This window comes from Ambystoma mexicanum, chromosome 2q, assembly GCF_040938575.1.
Source record: "Ambystoma mexicanum isolate Mex_15411 chromosome 2q, UKY_AmexF1_1, whole genome shotgun sequence".
Classification (NCBI taxonomy): Eukaryota; Metazoa; Chordata; class Amphibia; order Caudata; family Ambystomatidae; genus Ambystoma; species Ambystoma mexicanum.
Window position 1 is genome coordinate 1,184,676,835 of NC_090924.1, and position 13,852 is coordinate 1,184,690,686.

Below are 13,852 nucleotides of genomic sequence, written 5' to 3' on the forward strand. Positions count from 1 at the left end.
ACCTCTTTGTCTTTCAGATGCGGTATGCAGCGCCGAAGGCCTCCGGAGCGTGCGAAGAGCTGGTAAGCTTTTGTCTTTCAGATGCCGGAATGCAGTGCGAAGACCTCCGGAGCATGCGAAGAGTAGGTAAGCCTTTGTCTTTCAGATGCCGGAATGCAGCGCGAGGCGTTGGTGACAGCCGATGGACCAGGTAAGAGATGCGCTGCCACTGAAGACCGTAGTGCTAACCTGTTCTTTCTTTGTCTTTACAGGTGCTGCTGAAGACTGGATTCCAGGATGGTAAGCCTTTGTTCCCTTAGGCCCAGGATCAGAAGCAGAAGACACGATGAGCGTTCTGCTGCAGAGAATGCAGAATAACACAAAGCAAGATTAATCCATCGGGTGTGGTTTAAATAGCCTCCTGTAGTGCTTAGGTGTCTCCTTCCACAGCCACGCCTAGGTAAGAAAAGAGTTCCTGCTTTCCAGAAGAGTTCCAGTGTTCTGAACCTAGGGAGTGGCTCCTGCCCCACCCAACAGGAAAAGTAGTCCCAAACAGAAGAGGATCAGGGGTTCAACTGGCAGGTAAGTAAGCAGCATGGTCTGCTGCAGGTAAGTCCACCAAAGCATTATGAGCCCGGCGCTTCCAGCGCTGGGACTGGGCATCTTTATGAGCCTGGTGCCACTGGCACCAGGACAGGGTCCAAAAGGTCCCAATTGGGACTGGCTGGCACTCGGAACCGGGGTTATGGGTCTGCTTCCAAGGGAGTCGGGCAAGTCCTGATCTTTTGGAAGCAGAGATCATGACAGCACCCCCCCTCAAGGCCCCTCCCAAACCGGGCTCCTCCGGGGGTTTGGGCTTGTTAGGAAATGTTCGATGAAATCTTTTGATTAGACGAGGCGCGTGGACATATTCTGCAGGTTCCCAGGATCTTTCTTGGGGACCGTAGCCTTTCCAGTCAATCAGGTAAAATAGTTTAGATTTGGAGATCTTGGAATCCAGGATGCTTTTGACTTCAAACTCGAGTTCTCCATGAACTAGAATAGGTTTTGGAGATGTAGTTAGTCGGGTTTGAGGTTGCACGGGTTTTAATAGAGAGACGTGGAAGACCGGATGTATCTTCATGTGAGGGGGCAAGTCCAACTTGACCGCTACTGGATTTACTATGGTAGTGATGGAATAGGGACCAAGGTATCTTGGGTTGAATGTGCGTGGTCCTTTTAGATTTAGATATTTGGTGGATAACCAGACTTGATCTCCTACTTGATATATGGGGGGCTTCCTTCCGATGTTGGTCTGCTCCTTTCTTGTATTGTTCTTTAGCCCTTTGAAGGTGAGAAACGGCTTCCTTAAAGGCTTGGGTGATTGTAGAATGCAGGTGGTCTACTGCTGGTGTTCCAAGATCTTGGAGTGGATCCAACTCCGAGGTTCGAGGGTGACTACCGTATAAAAGAAAAAACGGGGTCTTCCCAGTTCCCGAGTGGACAGAATTATTGTAGGCATATTCGGCTATCCAAAGGATATCTTTCCAAGTTTTTTCAGTTTGTTGTAGCATGCAGCGCAAATACTGTTCCAGAGTTTGATTGGTCCTCTCGGTTTGTCCGTCGGTTTGAGGGTGGTGGCTGGTCGAAAGTCTCACATCAATTTGAGCCGACCGACAGCAACTTCGCCAAAAATGAGAAATAAATTGACTACCTCGATCCGAAATTAGAACTGAAGGAAAACCGTGCAGTCGGACGATGTTTTCGAGAAATTCTCGGGCCAGAGTTGCTGCTGTTGGTAAGCCTTTGAGTGGAATGAAATGCGCCATCTTGGAGAATAGGTCCATGATAACTAGGATCGTATTGTATCCGGAGCATGGAGGTAGATCGGTGATGAAGTCCATAGAAAGCGTATGCCAAGGGCGAGGCGGGATGTCAATAGGGAGTAAGAGGCCGGCTGGTTTTTCCTTTTGACTCTTGTTTTGGGCGCATACTCCACAGGACATTATAAAGTCTCTGATATCTTTTTTCCAAGACGGCCACCAGAAGTAGCGCTTGATCTTTTCCGAGGTCTTGGTCATACCGGGATGTCCTTCCATTAAAGAATCGTGATAACAAGAGATTACCTTTTTCTGTAAATCTGTGCTGGGCAGGTATAACCGTTCTTGGAAATATAATAGGTTGTCCTTCACCGTAAAGTCCTTTCCCTGCAGATGCCAATTCTGTATGTCTGCTGGAGTTACCAGTAGCCTGGCTTTATCCTTAACTTCCTCTATGGATTGTGTGGCGATTACACCTAGAATTCTTTGTTCGGGAATGATAGGTACAGGTTTAGGATTGATCAAATGTTCTTCCACTCCCATCCGAGAAAGGGCATCAGCTTTACCGTTTTTTGTACCAGGTCGATAGGTAATTATGAAGTCAAACTTGGCAAAGAATAGTGCCCAACGGAGTTGCCTAGAGGATTGAGCTTTTGCGGTTTTCAAATATTGCAGGTTTCGGTGATCTGTAATCACAGTAACGGTGTGTCGGGCCCCCAGAAGATAATGCCGCCAAGCCTTAAAGGCGGACTTGATAGTTAGAAGTTCCTTATCAGTAATAGTGTAATTGATTTCAGGAGGCGAGAATTTGCGGGACCAAAATGCCACGGGATGCAACTGATTGGTTACTGGGTCCTTTTGTGATAGAACTGCCCCCATGGCAAGGCTCGAAGCATCAATTTCAACGATGTAGGGGAGTTCTGGGCGAGGATGTTTTAAGATCGGTGCAGAGATAAATCTAGTCTTCAAATTCTGGAAAGCTTGTTCCGCCTCGGTAGACCATTCAAAACGTTTGTTTTTCTTTAACAAGGCGGTGATGGGCTGGACTATTCAAGAGAATTCGGGGATAAACCTGCGGTAAAAGTTAGCGAAGCCTAACATGCTTTGAACACCTTTTACGGAGGATGGCGATGGCCATTTGAGAATTGCATCGACCTTCTTTGAATCCATAAGCACTCCGCTAGGTGATAATATGAATCCCAAGAATTCAACTTCAGTCACATTGAAAACACATTTTTCCAATTTAGCGAAAAGTTTGTGTTGACGCAATCTCTCGAGGACCATTTTCACGTGTTTCCGATGTTCAGTTTCCGATGAAGAATAAACGAGGATGTCGTCAATGTAAACAACAACACACACACATCTATGAGCTCTCTGAGGACATCGTTCATAAAATATTGAAAGTCGGCCGGGGCATTGCAAAGTCCGAAGGGCATGACCTGATATTCAAATAGCCCATACTTGGTGCGGAAGGCCATCTTCCATTCATCGCCCTCTTTTACTCGTACCAAGTGGTAGGCTCCTCTAAGATCCAGCTTTGTATATATGCATGCTTTTCTGACTTGGTCCAGGAGTTCAGGGATCAAAGGTAACGGATATCTATTCTTAACGGTAATCTGGTTCAGGGCGCAATAATCTATACAAGTTCTAAGGTCCCCTTCTTTTTTTGGAACGAAGAACAAACCTGAGGAAGCAGGGGACTTGGAAGGACGAATAAACCCATTCGCTAGGTATTGATCCAGGTATTGTCGGAGGTGAAGATTCTCAGGCTCGGTGAGGGCATAAATTCTACTACAAGGAGGAGTAGATCCAGGTATCAGGTCTATCTGGCAGTCATAAGACCTATGAGGAGGTAGAGAGTTAGCCTGATCCTTCCGGAAAACATCTTGGAATTCTAGGTATTCAGGAGGTAACTGGGGAGCCTCCGAGGAAATTGCTGCCAGTGCAACACCAGGTCGAGGGTGACAAGTAGAGACACATTCTGGAAACTGAACCGTTCTTGCTCGCCAATCGATCTGAGGATTGTGCTTCTCTAACCAAGGAATTTCTAGAATAATCTGGAACTGAGGGGCCTTGATCACATCGAACACGATCTTCTCATGGTGTCCATCTTGACTTACGAGCGTCACTTCTTGGGTGGTATGCGTTACTGGTCCGGAGGCTATCTCCGTACCATCCACCGTAGTAATGACGTCCTTTACAGCCTTTGGACAAAGAGTCAGATTCATCCTCAAAACCATTTCATGATCCACATAATTGCCGATGGCACCGCTGTCGACGTAAGCTTCAATCGCATGTAATCGATCCGGATGTTCAGGGCTAATGAGGACCATAGGTATCACGAAATGCGAGGTCACGGAACTGGTTTTAAGGCTCGGCAAGAGGACCTCTATTCTTGTCGGGCGAGGTTGTTTCCCTGCTCAGAGTATGTGACCCTGGTAACTGCAGCTCCTACTGCCTTCTTGGCTGGTTTCACCGGACAGTCTCGAAGAAAGTGCCCCGAGTTTCCGCAATAGAGGCATAATTGCAGCTGTTTTCTCCTTTCCCGCTCCTTTTGTGTTAGTGGTCCTTTCAGGCCCCCTATTTGCATGGGTTCCCCGGAGTCTACTCCTTTGATAGGAGTTGGTGGTTTGGAAAATACTCGAGCATCAAACTTGGAACGATCAGCCTTCCTGTTCTGCAGTCTGTGGTCAATTTGAACGACTAAGTCAATATAGTCCGAACAGTCTTGCGGGGGATTCACTACTTGGGCTAACACATCTTTGAGCTCTCCACGTAGACCTCTATAAAACAGCGTAATCCTTTTGTCCTCAGGCCATCGAGTTTCCACTATCAGTCTGTTGAAAGACGCAATATAAGCCAAAAGGTCTTGATTACCCTGTCGCAATGAAAGGAGCTCATTGTCCAAGGCCTGCCCCTGTGAATGTCTTGCAAACAGTTTTTCCATACTGAGCTGAAAAGCTTGAAAATCATGGAGAACCGGATCATCTTGATTAACTAGAGGGATCGACCAGTCTGCCGCATTGCCACTAAGGTACGAAAGCACAAAAGCTACCTTAGCTTGATCAGTTGGAAAGGCTGCTGGCCCGCATAAGAAGTGCAACCGGCACTGCTTAATAAATACTGCAAACCTCTTTGGGTCACCAGAAAATCGTTCGGGCGGAGCCAGAGGTACATTCCCAGGTAGGTTGATCTGCACTGGGTTCGTAGAGGATGTTGAAGGAAGATTTGCCCCTGATGCGGGTAACGGAGTTTGTCCGGCTTGTGACTGTAGCAATTGTCTAGCGAGATCGTCTGTTCGCTCCTTGGAAATAATCAGTTCCCTTCTTAGAGCATTCGTTTCCTGACGGGCTGCATGCACTTCTGCTCTTAGTTCCCCAAGTAACTGGGCTAGCTGGTCGGTATCCGAGGTTTCCATAGCGCCTGGGTGGGAGTTTTGCGGTAGGCTTTGTGTTCTGTAACGCTCACCTGATTCCCGCAGAGGCGCCGGTCTTGACTGGGTGAATGCCGTATCTTCAAAGGTGATGTGTAACACACGGTTGGCTCTTTGGGCTGGACCTCTGTGCACTGTATGTCTGACTCGAAGAGTAAGATGTCTGCAGATAGAAAATATGGGATTAATGAACTGGGGTTATTGGGTGCCTCTCTCCTCTTCCCTTTCTCTTCTCCTGTAGAACCCCAAAGGTTAACGCCCTCACCTTAGGTGAGTGAACGCCGAGCTGTCCATCTGCCTCGGGGCAGGGTGCCGTAACCAGTTTCTTCACTGGATAAGGGTGCAGGCCTCTTGACCTCAGAGGACTGCTGTCCGTCGTTAACTGCACGAACGGTAAGTTCTGGGCACTTCAAATGTCTTAAAAGTCTTTTGTAATGATATCTCTTGTTTTGCAGGGTTCCGGCGATGGCGGATGGCGGGCTGATGAGAGTTGAGGATCGAACCCGCGTGAGGAATAGAAGCGCCTGGAAGCACGTAAGTAAGCGCTTGTAGCCTGCTTCACGATGCGCACTAACTGTCCCTTTTATCTTGCAGGTACAAGTTCGGAGCTTCAGAGAAGCTGAAGGGTGCTGGAATACCCACTGGATTCGGCGTGGGAAGGAGTAATGGCACGTGAGTAATAAAGTTGCCCAATGTCTTTAAACGCACCTTCTTTTGTCTTTCAGATGCGGGATGCAGCGCCGAAGGCCTCCGGAGCGTGCGAAGAGCTGGTAAGCTTTTGTCTTTCAGATGCCGGAATGCAGTGCGAAGACCTCCGGAGCATGCGAAGAGTAGGTAAGCCTTTGTCTTTCAGATGCCGGAATGCAGCGCGAGGCGTTGGTGACAGCCGATGGACCAGGTAAGAGATGCGCTGCCACTGAAGACCGTAGTGCTAACCTGTTCTTTCTTTGTCTTTACAGGTGCTGCTGAAGACTGGATTCCAGGATGGTAAGCCTTTGTTCCCTTAGGCCCAGGATCAGAAGCAGAAGACACGATGAGCGTTCTGCTGCAGAGAATGCAGAATAACACAAAGCAAGATTCATCCATCGGGTGTGGTTTAAATAGCCTCCTGTAGTGCTTAGGTGTCTCCTTCCACAGCCACGCCTAGGTAAGAAAAGAGTTCCTGCTTTCCAGAAGAGTTCCAGTGTTCTGAACCTAGGGAGTGGCTCCTGCCCCACCCAACAGGAAAAGTAGTCCCAAACAGAAGAGGATCAGGGGTTCAACTGGCAGGTAAGTAAGCAGCATGGTCTGCTGCAGGTAAGTCCACCAAAGCATTATGAGCCCGGCGCTTCCAGCGCTGGGACTGGGCATCTTTATGAGCCTGGTGCCACTGGCGCCAGGACAGGGTCCAAAAGGTCCCAATTGGGACTGGCTGGCACTCGGAACCGGGGTTATGGGTCTGCTTCCAAGGGAGTCGGGCAAGTCCTGATCTTTTGGAAGCAGAGATCATGACACTGCGTTTACTTCCAAAAAATGCATTTGAAGTTGTTACTGACGACAATGGCACACAATATGCCACACTAACCTTCAATGAAATTACAAAAAATCACCACAAATTAATCGATTCACAGCGTTCTCAATTACGTGGAAGAATGTACTCCATTAATAATGACCCTAATTGCCCTGTTCAATCCTTGTTACTATACATGTCAAAACTTCCTGAAAATGCACCTTGTTTTTTGTATTCCCAAAACGCTTTCCAACAAATGAAATTACCAAAGAAGAAGTTTGGTATACAAATCGTCCTCTCAGGAAAAATACACTTGGATCTTTTATGCAGCGTATAAGTCAAGAAGCACACCTAAGTAAAATCTACACCAACCACTGCATTCGTGCTACTGCTATTCAACTTCTATCAAATCCAGGACTGGACTGTAAAGAAATTATGTCAGTCACTGGACACAAACATATTTGATCACTTTCATCATACTGGAAACCACTTGACCAACAACAAAACGACTGGTCAACAGTACTACATCAACCACAATGCACCACTGCTAAACCAATCGTTTCTCCTATTTCCCTTTGAACTGAAATTACTCCATTAACTCGATCCTCCTCTTCATCCTCTACTGCCTTCAACACTATGGGCCTCATTACACGGTAGGCGGTAGGGATTTACCGGTACCGGTAAATCCCTGCCGCCTTACTACGAGGTCCCTTAGCGGGTTGGAGTTTTAACGCCCGCTAAGGGACCTCGGAGCTAATTACGGCACCGCTAAATTGCGGTGCCGTAATTAGCGCCTTCCCCATTCCCATAGAGCCCTATGGGGCAGAAATGGGAATGGGGAAGGGCAATGGCGGAAGGGGGATTTACCGCCCCTCCAACCTTGGGATGGGGCGGTAAATCCCCTTTCCGCCAAGGCGGTGCCGGTATTTTACCGGCAAGAGCCATGGCACTAATAGCGCCATGGCTCACCGCCTACCGTGTAATGATATGTCTAATGTTTGCACATAAAAAATAAATCCACATTTTTTCCAATTGCTCCTTTACTTTTCATGGTAATGTTACTTTCCATAGTGAATAATGCACAAACAAATGTATTCCTACAGTAATGGTCTTCTTTAAACAGTTAAAATTACCATTTCTTTATTCATTATTAATCTCATAGGACATGTTCTTCTCTATTAAAAGTTTTATAATGAAATGCATATTATTTTTGCACAACGTTTCATAAGTTCTTCAAATAAAAAAATGTCCATATACACCTCACGTTATGTCCATGTTCATTTTTATAATCTTTTCATAAATGTACTTCCTTAAAATCTTCATTAAAATAAATTCCTCTTCAAAACCTACAAATGGATTTAGAAGTTAACCAAAATGCCCAACACTTCTAAATCCATTCGTAGATTTATGTTTCTCTCATTTTCATTTTGTTAACACGGACCAACGAGGTGGAAAAATGGTGCCCTGCTGATCCGTGTTAACAAAGAAGTACGCGCGGTCTAGTCTTTTTTGAAAACCAGAGCGTACAGCTACGAAACCTCTTCACACAGCAAACCGTTGCTGCGTGAAAAGATTTCGCTAGCAATTAGTGTTCCAGGGCTGTACACTGCGATTTCCTGCAAGTGCCCCAGGGCATTACCTGGGGCGGTATTGGCCCGCCACCTCATGGCTTATTGCCACATTATGACATAGAGACATGCAGATTTTTGTTATCTAGAGTGTACCTTCTGGATTCAATCTCTTTTTTTCAGGATAGCATTGGTTATATTTGCATATGCATAATGTTCTTTCCTTATTTTGAAGGTGATTTACCAACACAACCAACCCTTCCATTGGCAACATCAATACCGGTTATCCTACCAACTCACAACTGCACTGAAGAAGAATTTGTGTGCCGTTCTAATGGCCATTGCATCAGGATGATGCAGACATGTGACTTCAGAGATGATTGTTCTGATGAATCAGATGAACTGCAGTGTGGTAGGTACATGTTTAGTTAAATGATGAATTCAAACATCTAATATAATGTAAAATGTTCCACCTAATTTCTGGATTAGCAAAGCATCACCTATAAATAAAATGAGACAGATGTTTCACTAATTCAGACTTAGAAATTAGATGGAACGATAATGTAGGCCACACAATGAAAATGTGTGGAAACCACATAGTTTTCTTGTGATTTCTGTACATTTAAATACAATGTAACTAATGTAACAACTGGGGCACATCCATATATGTCTGATAGGTCTATGTTAATATAATCTTTCAAGTTATCAAACAAAGCGGCTTGAACATCACAACGCATGGAAACAATGCAATGCACTCTTCTGCAGCAAGTAGCAGAAGTCCATAGGACCTTTGTCGTGAGAAGGTGCATTAATGGTGCTGGTGTTCTCCGTGGGCAGCAGAGGCGTTGCTCGGGTGTGGCGGGCTGAGGGTGCTATAGCCCCGGGACTTTTGGTTGTAGCCCCGGATAGAAGCTCAGGGGTTACAAACGAAAAGGCTAGCTAGCCCCCATTCCCGTCTGTTCCAGAATTAGCGTAGCCCCGGATCTTTTACAGACCTAGCAACACCCCTGGTGGGCAGTATGTGTGCACAGGGAGAGATATCCTATGGATGAAGTTTATATCAGTCTTTCGACAAGCTGGGCCTGAATCACAGACATTTTTCTGGTGAATGTTAAAGCATGGGCCAGCATTAGAAAAAGCAGTGCCTCTGGGCGTTGCCTAACATCCAGGTGCCCTTTGTCTACAAACACTTGCACAAATTTGTCATTTGCAGTAACCAAATGAAAGAAGGCGATGTTTCCATGCATTTGAAAACCACTCACAAAGAAGATGCGATTTCAAATGCCTAAAAAAGCAAAACATCCGTAAAAGTGCAGCAGCATGCGCAATGCATGAGAGATTAAGTACTAACGTTTTAGCGCATTTTTTTAAAATGGAATCGAGGCAGTGTGAACACTGCTGTTCCACCCGCATGTCTACAGCACATGCAGTGATTGAAGCACTTTTCATGGCATTTTTCTGTGATGGCCTTTTCATGCATTTTTTTGTTTTGTTATTGTTATAGTCGTTTTTAGTTCCAAAGAACTTCTACAACTGTTACAAATTAGTTTTACATAAAAGGACATATATCAAGTAAAAATATATCAAGTATAAATACAACTTCATTCAATTCAATGCAATCAGTTCAGTTCAATTTGGCTTAAGCTATTAGCAATCTACATATAACTTACTAACACTACTAACATTAACTCTTGTTATTATCTGCATCAACAGCACCGTACAAACGTACACATCTCGCGACTTAATCATGATAAACATTTAATAATACCAATACATACACATTCATTAAAATCATTTAAATCTTCTTCTACTTCTGAGAACCTCTATCATTTCATTCTAATTAACATGCTTTCTCATTTCAGTATTACGAAAGCCGACACAGCTTTAAGCCAAACATTATAAAGTGCCACGTGCATAAACCCGGAGGACGTATTTTAGCAGTAGTACGAAAACTGTTCAGTTTGGATAGTGGTGTAATAATGTACATATCGCCCATACGTTGACATATACAATTGTGACAAAACAAAACATCCACTCAAAACACGTCTTAATGTTTCAAGATTTTCTAATATCTTGCGAATGCGGCAATAGCGTTGGGTTTTGGACAATTGCCATTGTGCACCATGAATTGCCCTAACTGGCAACTGGTTGATTCTCATTAATAAGCGACATTTTCGTACCAGTGGATCAGGGCAGCGTGGCAAGTATACTTGTGGGCGGAAATATGTGTGTACTAATGCTGATTGGTGATGGTAGATTTTCTTTTTGCTGTTTCCGATTTTTTGCCTGTTTTCTGGCTTGCTTATGGTTTGGGTAGGTCAATGGGGAGTTAGTATAATATCTGGATTTCGAGGAGGATTACGATTCATAAATGAAATATCCTCTACTACTCACTTCATCGTGAAAGCCATGAGATCAGTAACGGTTTCTTTACCACCACTTTGCATTTGCAAATACGTATGATGTTGATACAGAATTTCTAAAATCTCACTATACTTTAGAGATTGAGAATAAATCCTATAGCATAGTTTTATCAATATTTTTAAGGCAAAATGCAACAAACCACTTGAGGGAGGCATGCTATTAGATATCCAAATTCTATCATTCTTCTATTATTTGCTCCATTCTCTTTCGTGAAGCATTAGTGGATTGATGGCTAGCTGGCAAAGACATAGGGAATAGAGTGGGGGTACTTGACAATCGTGGCAAAGCCCTTGGATAATTGATTTCCAGACCTCGTTTTGTAGCATCTGATCTTTCACTAGTCTGTTCACTGCAACCCTCTTCGGTTTCAGCTGCTGCTCATTTTGAGCCACATAGGCGATACCAAAGGTCTAATAATGAATTATCATCAATCGCACCAAATGATGTTCCAGAGTAGAAACTTATTTTGGTGTTTCCATTGGTAGCATGGATTTGCGCGATTCCAATAGGCATTTCTTTGTCTACTACAGCGACTGTCTCCACATTTCCAGGCTTAAAACTTTAAAAGGTCAGTTATTTGACCCAGGGCTTTTACAGCCTGTGCCATTATTTTCTGTTGGGTAGCATCTTCGGGTGATACATTGTTTTCATCATTATTTAAGGCTTGACGTTCTTCGCGTTGGTACTCTATGCTTTTGCCATAAGGCTTAGATTTTCGCAGATTATAATGCTTATTTTTAAGCACGCTACCATCTTCTCTATCCTGAAAAAGCCAACCATCTCCTGGCTTCCAGCTTTTGCCCCATCTTTCTCTTACCCTTCCTATTCAAACTCCTCGTACGCCTAGTCTACTCACAATTCTCAACCGACGTCTCCAATCTCTCTCTCCCCCCCACTCAATCAGGGTTACGCCCCAACCACTCTACTGAAACTGCTCTCACCTCTGTTCTTAATACCCTCCTCACTGCCCGATATTCTAAATTCTCTCCTGTCCTAATTCTCCTGGATCTCTCAGCCGCCTTTGACACTGTAGATCATCCTTTACTACTTAACTCTTTCTCCTCCTTTGCCTTCAGTGGCTCCGTCCTCAATTTGTTCACCTCATATCTATCCAACCGCACCTTTGCAGTTTTCAGGGGTGGCTGCACCTCTCTCTCCCTCTCCCTCGGCTACGGTGTCCCCCAAGGATCCATGCTCGGCCCTTTCTCTTCTCACTGTATACCTCCTTCTTAGCTCCTATTATCTCCTCCTTTGGGATATCTCACCCCTTTTATGTCTGTGAAACCCAGCTCGTCCTCTCCTTCTCATCTTTTACCCCTGACATACATCATAAACTCTCATCCTGCCTCTCTGCCATCAAATCCTGGCTGTCCTCCCACTTCCTCACCCTGAACACTGACAAACCGAATTCCTATTCATCCCTGCCAATACCCTCCCTTCTCCCTCTATCCTCTTTCCCCCTCCCAACTCTCCATCTCTCCCTTCGCCTGCAACCTTGGTCTCCATTTCGACTCAAACCTCTCCTTTACTCACCACATCTCTCTCTCCTCCCGTGCCTGTCGCTTTCACCTTTATGACATTAGCAAAATCCGACCCTTCCTTACCTTTCACGCCACTAATATCTTCTCTAATCTTCTCTTGACTTTTCTACTGCTCTGCTCTACTCTTCGGCTTTCCTTCCTCACATCTAGCACCCCTCAAATCCATCTACCATTCTGCCATCCATTCACTCTGTCTTCTCTCTCTCAAATGCAACTTCCTCTGCCTTGTCTTCAAATCTCTCTATGGTCCTGCCCCACCCTACCTTTCCTCCCTCTTCTCATTCTACTCACCCTCCCACCCGCTCCGCTCTGCTGACCACTTCCTGCATACTGTTCCTCCCGTTCCTTGTGCACCATCCCATTTCCGTTCCTTCCAGCTGCTTGCTCCACCCAACTGGAACTCCCTCCCTCTTTCTATCCGCTCTATCACCTCATACTTCGCCTTCCACTCTTCTCTAAAATCCCACCTACTCCATCTCCTTCCTGACAGTTCTCTTTGATCTTTTGTGAACTGCCCTATCCTATTCTGACTGTCTCACTGTAAATTGTTCTGTATATTGTTATCAGTTACTTGATTCATGAGTTAATTCAACTTGCTCGTAATGTAATGTAATGTTTCTCCTGTTGTTTCATGTAAAGCGCTTTGGCTAAAAGCATTATGTAACATTTAATAAATACAAATACACAATGCCTTTCCTGGCATGATGAATACACAGAACTGATGCTGCTTAATTTTCACTTGCACTCGCAATGCAAGGAAGACACTTGTACGATGGCATACACTGGCTGTTCTCCCAGTGATATGATAAGTAGTTGACACAGAAGGTGTCCCGCGAGAAGCTTCGCCTGGCTTCGCCGAACACCGCCAAAAACACTCTGCTCCACACTAAGTTTGAGCGGCTGTGTAGATACAGAGTTTGCTCGAGCAGCCAGGTAATGTAGATAGAAGAAAGACTGCTAATCCAATGCAGTAATAGTAGAAAAACACGACCCAATATGCACAGAGTCGCCACCAAACACACTCTGCTCCACACTCCACTCTGCCGGCCTTTTAAGGATCGATCATAATGAAATGCTCTTGGTGGTGGGAGCCTATCATACATTGGTGTAGACTAATGTAACATGGGTCGCTATTTTATGATTTGCAAAGGTTACTGTGAGTAATTTACTTCATCCCTGCAGGAGTACAAGGATGAGCAGAGGCCACTCAGCCCTCACCCTAATAGTAGTAATATCTATGCCATATTCCTATGAGTAAAGGATAGATAACTTATGATGCCACGTAAAGAGTAGAGTTGGAAATCTCAGAATCTGTTTGTAGATGATTTGTGTGCCATCGGTGGGGGTGTAGAAGGAGATGTCATGCAGATTGATGAGGTCCAGAATAGGGACCACAAATCTTGAAAACGAGAGTTAAGAGTATGGACACTTGGAGTGCTTCGCTGGTTAGAGGGTGTAGCTGGGATGTGTAGGGAACTATGATGGTGGTTTCAGGTCTACCATTGCAGAAGGAGGGGATACAGCATAGAGTGGCTCCTTTTATTGTGATGTCTCCTAGTCTCCCTAACATCATCTTGTGGCTAATGGTGTCAAAGGTTGCTAAGAATTCCAATTGGTTG

The 13,852-nt window shown here is 45.0% G+C and overlaps 1 protein-coding gene across 1 annotated transcript in view; it reads left to right on the top strand.

Moving 5' to 3' along the window:
- Window positions 1-13,852, top strand: part of MALRD1 (MAM and LDL receptor class A domain containing 1) — a 3,359,462-nt gene that overhangs the window by 951,728 nt on the left and 2,393,882 nt on the right. The window contains exons 22-23 of the mRNA XM_069646615.1: window positions 4,274-4,281; window positions 8,504-8,680. Coding sequence (XP_069502716.1) covers window positions 4,274-4,281; window positions 8,504-8,680 — 185 coding nt within the window. The remainder of the gene's footprint in view (window positions 1-4,273; window positions 4,282-8,503; window positions 8,681-13,852) is intronic.